The sequence below is a fragment of the Rhinolophus ferrumequinum genome, chromosome 12 (assembly GCF_004115265.2).
Source record: "Rhinolophus ferrumequinum isolate MPI-CBG mRhiFer1 chromosome 12, mRhiFer1_v1.p, whole genome shotgun sequence".
NCBI classification, from domain to species: Eukaryota; Metazoa; Chordata; class Mammalia; order Chiroptera; family Rhinolophidae; genus Rhinolophus; species Rhinolophus ferrumequinum.
The window spans coordinates 54,676,050-54,689,064 of record NC_046295.1 but is presented as its reverse complement, the minus strand read 5'-3'; the positions used below and the strand labels follow the sequence as shown (position 1 = coordinate 54,689,064).

Here is a 13,015-nt window from a genome sequence, read left to right as displayed (position 1 = left end):
CTGGCTTGCTGAGCAGCTGAGAACCACAGCAGGATTCCTGGAGGGAGTGAGAGAGAAGCATGTAGAGTTTGGGAGAATAAAGAATGCCCCCAACAGTAGCCTGGTGAAGACAGGGGTAGGGGATGGGGATGGGGACTCCTGTCCACCTTCATCACCTGCTGACCGGGGAAGGTGTGCCTATCCCCGTGTGTGGCCCCCTGTGCATGGAACGGTGTGAGCTTCAGGCAGCCAAAGTGGATGCCCACTCACCACTGGGGACCACAATTGCTGAGCAGCCCTGAATTCTCTCCTGCAGACCTCCAAGACCTGGTCCACGCAGCACAGGGCAGTGTGGTGGAGCCATCTTCCTCCTCACTGTGGACAGTGGCTGAAAGTAAATGTAGAATTCTCCAGATTTGGCATGTCTTCCTAGCCCCAGCCAACAAAAATCCTGTTGACAATGTTTTTGTGTAAACTAAAAATTAATGGTTGGAGAAGCTGATGCTACAAGATGTCCCCAAAGAAGCCGTAGGTGAACTTGACCAAAGAGAAAAGAAAACAAACAACTAGAAATGGATAGCTGCCCGGGGTCCTTTAGTGGGGGAACACAGTCCCTAACGGTGGCACAGTCTTGGAGAGGGGACAGTGGAAACGAGGGCTTATACTTTTTCTCTCCTCCTCCAGCCTTGGCAAGAATATACACAGTCAGAAAACATGTGTCAAAGTCATAACTACATTAACAGTTCTGTTAACCATCACACATCCTTCCCTCATCAGGCTGATAAAGATGTCCAGTCCGTATATGAACAACCTCATCATCCTCGGAGGAATGCTGTCCTATGCATCCATCTTTCTCTTCGGCCTTGATGGATCCTTTGTCTCTGAAAAGACCTTCGAAACACTTTGCACTGTAAGTCATTCTGCATATTCCCATGGTACATGATGTAAGGTTTTCTTGGTGACCTCAATCATCAAAAACACACACAAACTCAGAAATGCATGAAAATGCATGAACAGGCAGCAGACAGCCCATTCGGCTGTTCACACAATTCAGCAGGGCAATAGGGTATTGCTTTCAGACCAAAAGGGACTCAAGTATTGCCTGTAAAATTAAGGTCATGGATTCAATAGGTCACTGCCAGAAGACAGCCCTCTGTAAAATGACTGGCTAACCTAGAAAAGTGAGGGAGATAAATTACCACCCAGAAAAGCATCCACACCTGAGGTCAAGGTCAGGGCTGTTTAAGAAGGAACAAATTCACCCATTTACCCTAATAACAATCACAGCACATGCATATATTAAGGAAGCCCCAAACAGTATAACTTTGTCTACTAAATTTTAGAAATATTATATTGAAAATTGATTAACATGTTTTAAATTGTGGTTGCTTAGGTATTATTATTTTAAAAAGTATTATACATTAGCAGTTGGCAGTTGTGTAGAACTAATTCTCGGTGGAAAGTATCATCGGCTTGCTTTTTAAGATGACGACCAGTTGAGATTGTATTCTAGACTTTGACTACTGTCATCTCTCAAAACTGGTTTAGCTGTTGGGGTCTCTCTCTTGTCCCAAATGCAGTAATTCATCTGATTCCCTGCATGGAGGACCAGAGCTAGAGGGACGGTCAAAGGACCAGTATTTACCGGATTAATCCAATAGCAACTTTTTTGTTGTTGCTGTTTTCTTTTAAGGTGTTAAGAGCAATGTAGACCCCTTTTTGCGAAGCTCTCTTTTCGATTGCTATCTGCTCCTCTAAAGTCTCAGTGTCGCCCACTACTGGTGGGTGATGGATTGACAGTTGGCAGCCAAGGATAAACAAGCAGACCCCTAAATCACACTGCAGGTCATCCCCACGCCTTGGACTTTTGGGGCTGCATTGGATCCTTATGCTCTGAGACAGCAAGTGGAAAGGGGGGAAAACCCTGGGGTCTCACATTATACGTGATGATACGCCCCTGATTCCTGCAGATGTTTAGATTGGACTGACTCTTAACACAGCGTCATATAATTGTTAATTTCACCAGTGTGACAATGTGAATTGTGTAGCAATTAAGATGGAACCTTCGAACTATGCTTACTATGTTCAAAGGTTCCATTTGAGAAGTGGGTGGTCATGTCCCTGATACCCCAGGGGAGCTCAAGAATTCATCCTCTCTGGGTGGACCTGTGGAGGGCAGGTAAACCCCAAGTGCCCCAGGGCTCACTCAGTTCAAGCTTCCTTCTCAGTGTTTTTATTCCAAGCCCATCACTGCCCCCTTTGCTTTATCCTGCCCTTTTAGGGGTTAAGAAAGTGAATTTAGGAGGCACAGGTTCCCCATCTGGCTGGCATCAGGGTACCTAGAGTCAGCTTCCAAAGCAGCTGAGTTGCTCAGAAGTCCTGTGGGTGCAGATTAGTGGTTTATTCCTTCAAGAATGTGACCCTCTGGCATGAGGATGATGACCGCAGCATGTGGTCCCCTACATTTCTGCATGACTTTTGTGCCCTGGGATGCCTCGTGATTTCATGGCGCCGTATAAGTCTATGGGCAGCTCTCCTGGGCACTGGTGAGGGCTGGGCAAGGGGGTGTTCCTGAGGCACCTGAAGATTCCCATTAAGGAGAGCAAAGACTCTCCTCTTCCCTGTGTGCTTGGGGACGCCCTCCCCAAGTTTGAGTAGACCAGGACAACAATTAAAATGCCACCAGCAGCTTGTTTGGCGACTTCTAATTCCCACAATGCTCTGATCCCTCTATGCACCCCTGAGAGCTGAGGGGCCCACCTCGGTCTCCCAGCCAAGATGTGGGGGAACAGAGCTTTACCTTGTCCCTCCTGGGGACCCCTGTGCCCAGCTCCTCGTCACTTGCTGCCCGCCACCTGGGAACATATCTGTTGGCCCCAGTTGGAGTGTTGGGTGCAGAGAGACTCGAGGCCCAACCCTTGGAGAGTCTCTCCCTCCCGAAAGGAAGCTCCTGACACTCCGCCTTACTCACAAGCCAATGTCGGTTAAAGCACAGGTGCTTTCCGGGATTTGACCTGAATCCACAAATGCTGGGTGACGCAGGCTAGGGAGCAAAAAAGGGACATCCCCCACAGCCGGGTTTTTTCTTTTAATGAAGCCTGACATTCTATTCTGGGATTCGTGCTCATTTGTGCCAGGGGAAGGTTGTCCTGGGAAGCCTGGCAAGGCGGCATGAATAAATCATAAAGTGCTTTACAAATCAGCATTAGCTGCACACACGAGGGCTCTCCGAAGATGTTAGGGCCTGGTTCTCACCACCCCTGAGGATTCATTTATTTGCAGTCAGGGCTGTTTCAGAGGCTCTGCACAGGGGAGCCCACATTCATGACTGTGAGGAAAAGATTCCGATTAACAACTCTGGATTGAATTGGGTCAGCACAAATTGTGCATGGGTCGTTTCCTAATCATTCCCAGGATCGCCCAGGACGGGGAACTGAAAGCTCTTGAGTTTCGTCCCCAATGGGTGCAATTTGGGTTGTGCTCCACCTGCTGTTCCAGCGGGTCGGCTCCTTTATTTCACTTGGTGCCATAGACTCTGTCCTCGGGGCCTAGAAGGCTGCACCCAGTAAACTCTCAGCAAGGGGGAGAAGGAAGCAGAAGCAGGGGCAGTGAGCACAGGTCTCACTCAAACCACAGCCTGGGTTTCACTCCCACCTCCTACGCATACTGGCTCCTGACGGTGGCAAGGGACTTAACCTCTCTGAGCCTCGCTATTGTCATCTGTAAAATGAACATAATGAATGCAGGATTGAGGTGTGGGTTAAACGTGATGATTCAGACAAGCTGCCTAGAACATAAGGAGAGTATGGGAGCGGCAGGGGAGGAGGGGAGGGGAGGCATCCCAGTTTGTCATCTTTCTCCCCATCACAGTATAATTTCCTGGGGACCCACTCTGTTCTGTAGGAACTCTTATAGGATAACGGACGAGGTAGAGCATGCAGCCAGCACAGATGTGGAGCAATGTAAGTCACAATTCAACTCAGTATGTTCTGCTGCCATATGAGTGCCACTTCTTTTATTTTTTTTTAAGTTTTCGGTATAGAAACTAAGCACAAAGACAAACCATGACTATCACCTCAGAAAGTAACCTATGACAATCATGACTTGATGCCTCTCTGGTGACTATTATAACTTGGACAGGGGCGGGTGATGTGTGAGCGCACGCGCACACACGCACACACACACACACACACACACACACACACACACAGCCACTGTTGGGGAAGCAGTTACACTTAGTTCCCATCCCGGCTCCTTCTGACCCTTTCCAGAATCTTCCCAGCCTGGTTGCAGCAAGTCTTGCAAATAGCTCCAGCTACACCATGCTGTCTCCCTGGACACCGTGTGGGTAGTAGAATCACCATAGCAACTTGGCCCCCGTGGGCACAGAGCTGCCATTGAGGACAGTGCTGGGTGTGGGCCAGAGCCCCCGTGCCAGCAGGTTGGGAGGGCCCGCTCGCAGCTTACACACTGACCGGGCTCAGGAATGCCAGCCCCTGGCAAGCCAGAGAGGGAACAAGGTGTGTGGGGAAAAGGAAAGCACCCATCTTCCTTGCGGAATCGTAGGCAGAAACCCCAGCATGTGCGTGGAGGGGTAAGGAGGGATTCTGCAGTGAGAGTGAGAAGGCACAGGTGGGCCTTGGATCCGGGTGAGGACTGATCTCAACAGTTTTGGGGGCTCTCAGAGCAGTCCTGGCAGCGGTGCCATGTTAACGCCCCAAGCCTGTGCCCTCATGAAATTCAGTGCTCAACACTCTGATTTACCAAGGCCAGCGTGCTGCCAAGTGCAGCCTTTCCTTCAAATCCCCACAACCGCCTGACAAGGCCAGGTTCAATGTCCCCACTTTATAGTAGGGAAAACCAGAACTCTACCGTCCATGGCCAGCTGGCAGGACTGAAGTTTGGAACTAGTTCTGTGGGACTACAAAGATGTCTGAGACGTTTCATTCATTTTTTTTTTAAAGAAATATTTGATTTTTTTTTATAGATGGTTTATACCAGGAGAAAGAGATCACCTAAATTCTTAGGGATGTGGTCAACATATATCCCAACCAATATTTTTATTCAAAATTTTTTAATTGAGATATAATTCATATCTTTAACTGAGATAAAATTCATTCTTTTAAGGGATACAATTCAGGGGTTTTTAGTATGTTTATTGATTCGTTTTTGATGTTTGCCCAAAGTATATCAGAGTGCTTCATACATAAGACAGTGGTAGTCAGAATGCTTGTATTCAAATCCCAACTGTACTACTTCCCAACCGTACTGTGTGACTTTAAGTTGCGGGGACAATTATAGGGTTGTGAAGATTAAATGAGATAGTGTATGTAACACACAGTGTCTGCTGCGTAGTAAGATTCAATAAAGATTAGCCATTATCACTATGAATGAATGAATGAATGAATGAATGAATGAGTGATGGAACTATGTCTGCATAATTGTGTTCACCTCTGGACACTGCTAAGAGAGACATTGATAAAGCAAGAGTAAACTTGGGAGGGAGAAGAGGACAACTGGGTTTGGTGCTGGTGGCCTGGTTGTAGCTTTACCCGTGACGACTTCTGGCCTTAACGTGGCCTTCCTCTGCCAGAACCAGTCAGGGACAGACTCGGGCCTGCCTAAGTCACAGCCAGTCTGCTGTGCTTCTGCTGCCTTGAGTGCTAAACAAGGCCTCAGGACAGGCTGCAAAGGAGGTAAGAATGACCAAAGGAGGACCTTTGAGGTTACTTGCTCAGCCATGAGTCCCCAGTCATTGGAATCTGACATAAGAATTAGGAGAAGTCAGTTCAGCCAGGGCTGCTCTGATAACAGCTGAGCACGGCTCAGCTTTCGATCTCTCAGCTGCCTCTGCTGGCTGACAGTCCTGACTCCTTTATTTATTTATTACTTGTTATTAAAAGTAATGTGTATTATATACAAATATCATAAGTGTACAGTTCTATGAATTTTCACAAACTGAACTCAGTTGTGAATCCAGCATCCAGATAAAGTAACCAATGATTACCAGTATCCCAGAAATCTTTCCTACCCCTTCCGGTGACTGTCCACACCCCCCTCAGTGTGCACATGCATCACCTGGGGGATCTTAGTGAGCACTGATTCTGGCTCAGTACCTCTGGGGTTGGGCCTGAGATGCCGCATCTCTGACAAGCTCCCAGATGACGCTGAGGCCGCAGCCACAGACCAGCAGTAGCAAGGTCTGGATTAGAACCCATGCTTTTATTCTTGTTTGTCTCTTGGAGGCTGATCATGTAAGAGAAATGGAAGCACCAAAACCTTGTTCCATGAGGATCATCTGGGGAAGGAAAGGGCTGGGATCCCCACCCCGGAAGCTCAGCACGCAGGGCAGTCCCTGCGCAGGAGGTGGGGTTGGATGCTGCGTCCTGAAGCATGCTCTCAGCCCTGCACCCTGCTCGCAGGAAGTGCATGAATGGGCTCAGGGTGGGCAGCTGCTGGGAAGGGATGGGGCGGCGAGGGCCCGGGCATTGGATTGGGGAGCATGATACCCCCTTCCAGCCCTCCCAGAGACGCTAGGAGTTTCTAACTCAAGAGGTAAAGGCTCCCTACCAACACCCCACTGGCCTCCCAGTAAACACAAGTCTATAGGAATCAGTGATGAGTGATGTTTCCAGCTACAAGGCCATAAATATCTGGGGGTGGGTTGTTTGTTTGTTTGTTTAACGTGGGGATTTCTTTTCGAGGCAGTTGAGAGATAATGTGATGTGATCGTGGGCTGTAGCGGCTATTGCAGCATGTAATCCCACGCTTTTATGGCTTGCCCTGGGAAAATGCTTTGTGATTTCAGAAGGTGGCCAGAAGGCTATGCCAGGGGACACCCACACGGTTTGATGGTGGCTGGTGGGTTCAGACCAACTAAGGGAGGTAGCCACAGGACCTAGTGCTGTCAGGGCCTGTTTGGGCCAACTGGGGTCCTAGACAGCCTGCAGCTCCCCTCTTGACAGCTGTAGCCTCCCCACCCCCACCTCCTGGGCCATCGAGGGCCTTCAATTGTGCAGGGCTTCCTGGGCCCTCTGGCTCCCACAGGAAGGGGCTGAGAAGGGTACCAGGGGCCCTCCAGACTCTCCAGCCAATGGGTAGTTGATATTCTCCCACCCCACACACCTTCAGGTGGGCCACTCCAAGCCTTAGACCTAGTCTTATAATTCATCAGCTTCTATGATAACATTTCCCAGGCACCTCTGTGCCGGAGCCTGCGGGCCCAGAGCTGGACTTCAGAGCTCGCTACCCTCGGGGAGCTGTCGAGATGGGAAGATGTAGGTAATCAAATAACTCGCATGCAGCATGTTGTATGGCCTGATGTAGACAGGCTTAGGGGAGCGAGTGAGGCCGAAGCGAAGGGGCAAATCAGGGAAGACTTACAACAGGGGACCCCTCAGAATGCGCTGCATTTATTTCAGGAAATCCTAAAAGATGCCTCTCACTGGCCCAAAAATTACACAGCAGCTACAGTCGCTATGATGCACCTCCCCTCTCCTTCCTCTCTTGTCCCAGCACCACACGCCCACCTCTTCAGTCCACAGGCACACATCAGCCCCCTCCCCGCACACCCCCGCAGCCCCGCTGCCTCTGCCCATGCTGAGAATCTCATGCTGCCAGAAAACTCCCCAGCCTCTGGTGGCTTCGGCACCTCTGGGGTCATCACCGGAAGGGGAAGAAAGGCCTTTTACCCTCACTCTGCATTGTTCTGTTGCCTGAGCCAAGACCACTGAGTGCGGTTGTGTATTTTGTGCACTGCACAAGGGTGTTGGCACCAGGGGTGGTGGGAGCTGAATTTCAGCCTGTGATATGATGAGTTCTTGGCTGGGAGGGCCTTCGGGAGGGTGTTCTTTCAGAAAGGGTCCCAAGGGAGCGCCTCTTGAAATTTCTCCTCCCAAAAGGGAGGCCTTTCTCTCAGTGGCCCCAAGGCTCCTAAGATGCCCCACTGGCCCTGAATGGGATCCCAGAGTACCCTTGTTTGTGCCTGGAATCTCCCAATGCCACCCCCCACCCCAAGTTGTTCCCCCAGAAAGGCTTTGCTGTACTCTAAACCATTTTCTGTGCAGTTCTTACTTAAAGGGCCCTGGACAAGACAGGATCTCTACAGCTATTTATAGACTGTGCTCTTCAGAGGTTTATTGCCTTGGGGCACACACCAAATCTATCCACCACCCTTTGTCCGAGGAAGACAGGCAGGCCCTGGAGACCCCAGGCTGAAGTCAGGTCTTTCAGAGCCATGGTACATGCCTTTCCCCCAACCTCATACATAATGGAGGTCTGGGGCTTGCATTTGAACCATCTCAGTCTTCCTTCTCTGCCCTCTCACTATTGATCGGTGAGTGGTCAGAATGAAACAAAAGGCCCTTTTCAGAACCTTGGACAGCGAGAAAACAGCTTACCCCAGCATCCAGCCAGTTCCCAGGGTGTCATCCTCTGCTGTCTGAGTTCCCTGCCTCTGTGGTGACAGCAGGCCCAGAGAATGGCAGCCCCAGTGATCTGTTAGAACAGACCTACCAGAGAGGCTGTGTGTCCATTTTCCTGCTGATCCCCAAAAGAACAATGAAAGCCCTTCTCTCTACCAGGCAGCCCTTCACAAAATCAATTGAACAAGCAGCTGAGCAGAATTGTTCTGGGCATAGATTTTTCTTTCCATTTGGAGATTTGCTCTAATTGTTTTTTTTTTTTTTCCTTTTTCGTAGTTGAGACTAGGATGGGCAATGCCTGCCTCAAGTTCTTCTCCCTCCCGCGGATGTATTTTTTCAAGGCAGTGTGCAAAGGGGGCCACGTACTTTATAGCTGAGGAGAGAAAGGGAAAGACATTAACATCAGAAGAGTAAACGCGTTTAAGACTTTGGGAGAAAAAAGTGAAGTAGCTGTTTATCTTGTGTTGATGAATCAGGAGAGGCTTGTATTAGAGGTGACGTACCGGAAGCGGAATCATTAGAGCACCTTAGAACCTTCTCGTTTATTTGGCATCATAGAGCCACACAGAAGGAAGACACCTGGGACATCATCAAATAAAACCTCCCTCAGTGCAGGAAATGCCCCTGCAGCACCCTGATAGGGAGTCCTCTGAGCTCTCCTTGAATATGTGGAGTGACAGGGAGCTCACTACCTCATAGACAGCATATTTCATTTGGGTGGAAGGGACCACCGAGGCCATGAACTCAGCCTCTTTTGCAAATGGATGTTCCAGTTCCTTCTGTGGTCTTCCTGCCAGGTGCTTGCTCACCTCGACTTGCACATTTCTGGTGACAAAGAGCTCATTACTTCTTTAGCTGGGCCACCCCGCCTCATCCTCCCTCAGTGCTGGCTTTCGAGATTTAAAGGTGGGCAAAGCAGGCCCTGCCTCTCTGTAGCACCATCTCGTGGGAGAGACAGACAGGTGATCAGGTACATGTCATCTCAGCATGCCCAGCACAGCAGAAATGTGTGTGAGGGCAGAAGTTGTAAGAAGGACGCAGCCATAACCTCCCTACAAGGGCTGGGAGGACTTCTCACAGGAGGTGCCCATGAATTTGGATTTTGGAGGACAAATGAGAATTTGTGAAGGAGCCAAAAAAAGTAATGGCATTCCAGGTGGAGACAATAGCTGGTGCCAGACCCAGCAGCATGAGCCTATGTGGGGTGTGGGGAACGTTTAAGCAGGGTGGGATTGCTTGGGTGTGAAGTGTCGTGTGGGAGTGGCAGGAGAGGTGTGGATTGGGGGGGGTCGCACCCTGCTAAGAATATGGAGTCTAACCTGAGGGCTTGGTGAGGCAGTAAAGGGTTTAAACCTGGGGAGACTTGCTTAGATTTGCATTGGAGAATAGTCTCTTGGCGGTGTTGAACGAATGAGCAGGAGGTGAGGGCAGAGACAGGGAGACCAGCTGGCTGGAGGCCCCTGCAGTGGTCCAGTGAGTGGCGATAAGGAACACGTGACAAATACCAGACATTGATTAAAAACCTCAGTACTTTACACGCTTTTCTTCTAATCCTCTCAACCACTCAGTGAAGTCAGAGACATTATTGTTATCCCCACTTCACAGATGAGAAAATCGAGGCTCAAAGAGGTTCCAGGACCGGCCCAGGTTCACACAGATAGTTGGTGACAAATCCAGGACTTGAACCCATGTCAGTCAGACTCCAGAGCCCTGCTCTTAATGACTAATGTGGAGGGTGCCATGGGAACAGAGAAGAGGGGTACTAACAAGAGGTGTGGGAGTCAGATGGCCATCAGGCATAGCACCAGCAGAGGACAGAGCCCACCTGGTGGTTGCATGAAGCGACTCTAGTGAAGGGAGTACATACAGAGGTGGGGGAGGGGCCGTAAGGAAGCAAACACGAGTGTGGAGGCCCCCAGAGACGACCACAGGAAGACTAGCCACTCCTCAGCCTTAGGGGTAAAGAGAGGCGTGTCTTTCTGATCCCAGAGAGCGCTGAAGCCACATGAGGAGCCAGCTCCAGCCAGAGAAACAGCACAGAAGCCGAGGCAGCAGGGAGTACCTGCCCCATCTTCTCTCTGCTGGCACCCTCCAGCCTCCCGATGAGGCCTTCAGAGCCAGCTAGAGGGCAAGGGAGCTCAGGCGGTGCTGGCATGGGCCCCGCCTCTCAGGGCACAGGGAAGGGCGGGAGGGGGTTGGTGAGGCAGCAGGAGATGGGCTTGGGAATTGAAGGGAAGAGTGAGAGTGGGGTGGGATTCCTGGGGAACTTCCAGGTCCCTAACTGGGGTGACAGGTGTATCATGGCACCCCTCCATGAATCAGGAAGAAATCTTGTTGCTCACGGGAAGAGCTGATGGGCTCAGCTTTGGCTGTGGAGTGTGAAGGTTTTATGGGACACCTAAGTGTCATCTAAGTCTCCAGTGACGGTGGTATGTGTAGGTCTGGGGCTCAGGAGAGAGAGAGAAATGGGGAAAGAGATAAGGGAATTGTCAGGACACAAAAAGTAGTTGAAGCCTGAAAGTGGGGGAATAACCCAGGGAGAGCCCTTAAATTGGCAGCACTGAACCCTAGGGTCCATTTCCATCTTAAAGAGATGGTGGAGGAGTGGAGAGCAAAATACCACATCCCTTTCGCAAAGGCCACGCCCAGGGCTGACCCTGAACAGAGCCATTCTGGGGTGCTCTGGGGTATGGGGTCCCCCTGGCCTGCTTTCAGAGTCTTTCCTCTAGTGTTGTTTCATCCTTGTCTGAAGAGCCATCTCCAAATGGGTGTGAACCCACTGGGATCGTCTTGCAGAAGAATATATTACAGCTTTTATTTACTTTTATTTTTTTATGGAGGAAAATAATGGAAGAAATTAAGCTTTACTAACATTTAATACTTGGATGGACCCCGGGGCCCTGGCTCACTGGGTGTGTCCGGTGGTCTTTGTACAGGAACTCTCCCAGGAACAGAGCGGTTGGTCAATCCATCACACCAGAGTAATGGGGCCTTGTGTCGAGGGTCCCCAACACAGCCCCCAATTTAGGAATTCACTAAGAGGACTCAGCATGTAGTTGTACTCACAGCAGTGATTTATGACATGAAAAAGCAAAATCAGCAAAGGGAACAGGCTCAGGGGGCAAAGACCGGGGAAACCGGGTGCACGCTTCCAAGAGCCTCTCCCCGCGGAGCCTCACAGACTCGCTTAATTTCCCAGCAGTGAATTGTGACGACACGTGTGATATGTTGTGTACCAGGGAAGCTCTCACTGTACCCTCAGTGCCCAGAGTTTTTATTGGGGGCCGGTCACCTAGGCACCCTCTGCCTACTACATACCCAAATCCCCGACCCTCTGAAGGAAAACACGTGTGCAGCATAAAAACCACGTTGTTGACGCAGACAGTTTGGGCACCGCGGCACTGTTACCGTTGAGAGAATGGTGGAGTCCCAAGTCGCTAGACAGGCAGAGTGAAGGGACTCCGCGAAGACACTTGGCTGGAGCACTTTTGGGGGCTTCCTGCATGTGCTGACGGCAAGCCCCGTCTGGGCAAACCTGCTGTGTCCGATTCCTCTGGACACTGAGGGCCTGACCTGTCTGCTCCAGCCTGGCTGTCTCTCACTCCTAGCACATCCGCCTTCCTGCTGTGTTCACCTGAGGCAGGTCGGCACTTCTCATAGGGAACTTAGCTAAACACAGCTGAGCGAGAGCAGGGGGAAAGGCAAAGCCTAGAACTAGAGCTATAGAGCACGCGGCTCTTTTGTCCCCATGAGCAGGAGGCCCCAGAACTTGATGGCACACAGCCCAGGGCTGGGCCATGATGTGGCGCCCAGCTTGAAGTAGGCGAGTCGCCTGGGTATTGGAGGGTGTCCAGTCCAGCTGGTAAGGGTGAAGTCTGGGGAAGCTGGGGTCTGGCCATGATAGCAGTACAAGAAGGCAGTGGGCATCCAGGAGGCTCCTGAGTCCTAACAGATGGTGACCGGCCCTTCCCAGCCTCCAGGGATCCAGGCTGTTGGATCCCATCAGGGCTGGCAGTTCCCATCAGGCACCAGCCCAGGGCTGGGGATCGGGGTGCATCTTTGTCCTGGGGAAGAGGCGAGAGCCAGACAGAGCCTTAGTCCTAAGCAGGGACTCGTGGTCCAATGTGGGCTCAGTGTTCAGGCTGGCTTTGCACTGAGTACGCAGACTCCTGAGGTCACAGCGTGCAGTAGGAGCCAAATAGCCTGACCATGGTGGAGGGACCGAGCAGCGTGACCCAGGCAGCTTCACTCCTCCCTCCTGGGGAGACAGGCTTCTGGGGGGAGGAGGAAGGTCAGAGCCCTTTTTCTCTAGTCTTCCTCCCTAAATGAGCAGCCCCTCATGAGAGTACGGAGCTGGCCTGGGTGCAGCTGCCATCGGGTGTCCCCCAAGGCCAGCTCTGGCTGAGTCCTGCCCTGCTCTGCCAGTGACGAGTTTGCGGAGCCCTGGAGAAGGCCCTCACAGGCTCACGCATGTGCCCGCTCTCACCCTGCAGCTCAGGGCCTTCCTCCAGCCCCTGCCCACAACCTGGGACTCAGGATTGCCATAGAAGAGCTTCCCAGGGCCCCCTGGTCTCCTGTAGACTCGGGTGAGGAGACAGAGAAGTCAGCGATTA

The 13,015-nt window shown here is 51.1% G+C and overlaps 1 protein-coding gene across 1 annotated transcript in view; it reads left to right on the top strand.

Moving 5' to 3' along the window:
* GABBR2 (gamma-aminobutyric acid type B receptor subunit 2) overlaps nucleotides 1-13,015 on the top strand; it is a 340,052-nt gene that overhangs the window by 262,748 nt on the left and 64,289 nt on the right. The window contains exon 11 of the mRNA XM_033123673.1: nucleotides 757-889. Within this exon, the coding sequence (XP_032979564.1) occupies nucleotides 757-889 (133 nt within the window). The remainder of the gene's footprint in view (nucleotides 1-756; nucleotides 890-13,015) is intronic.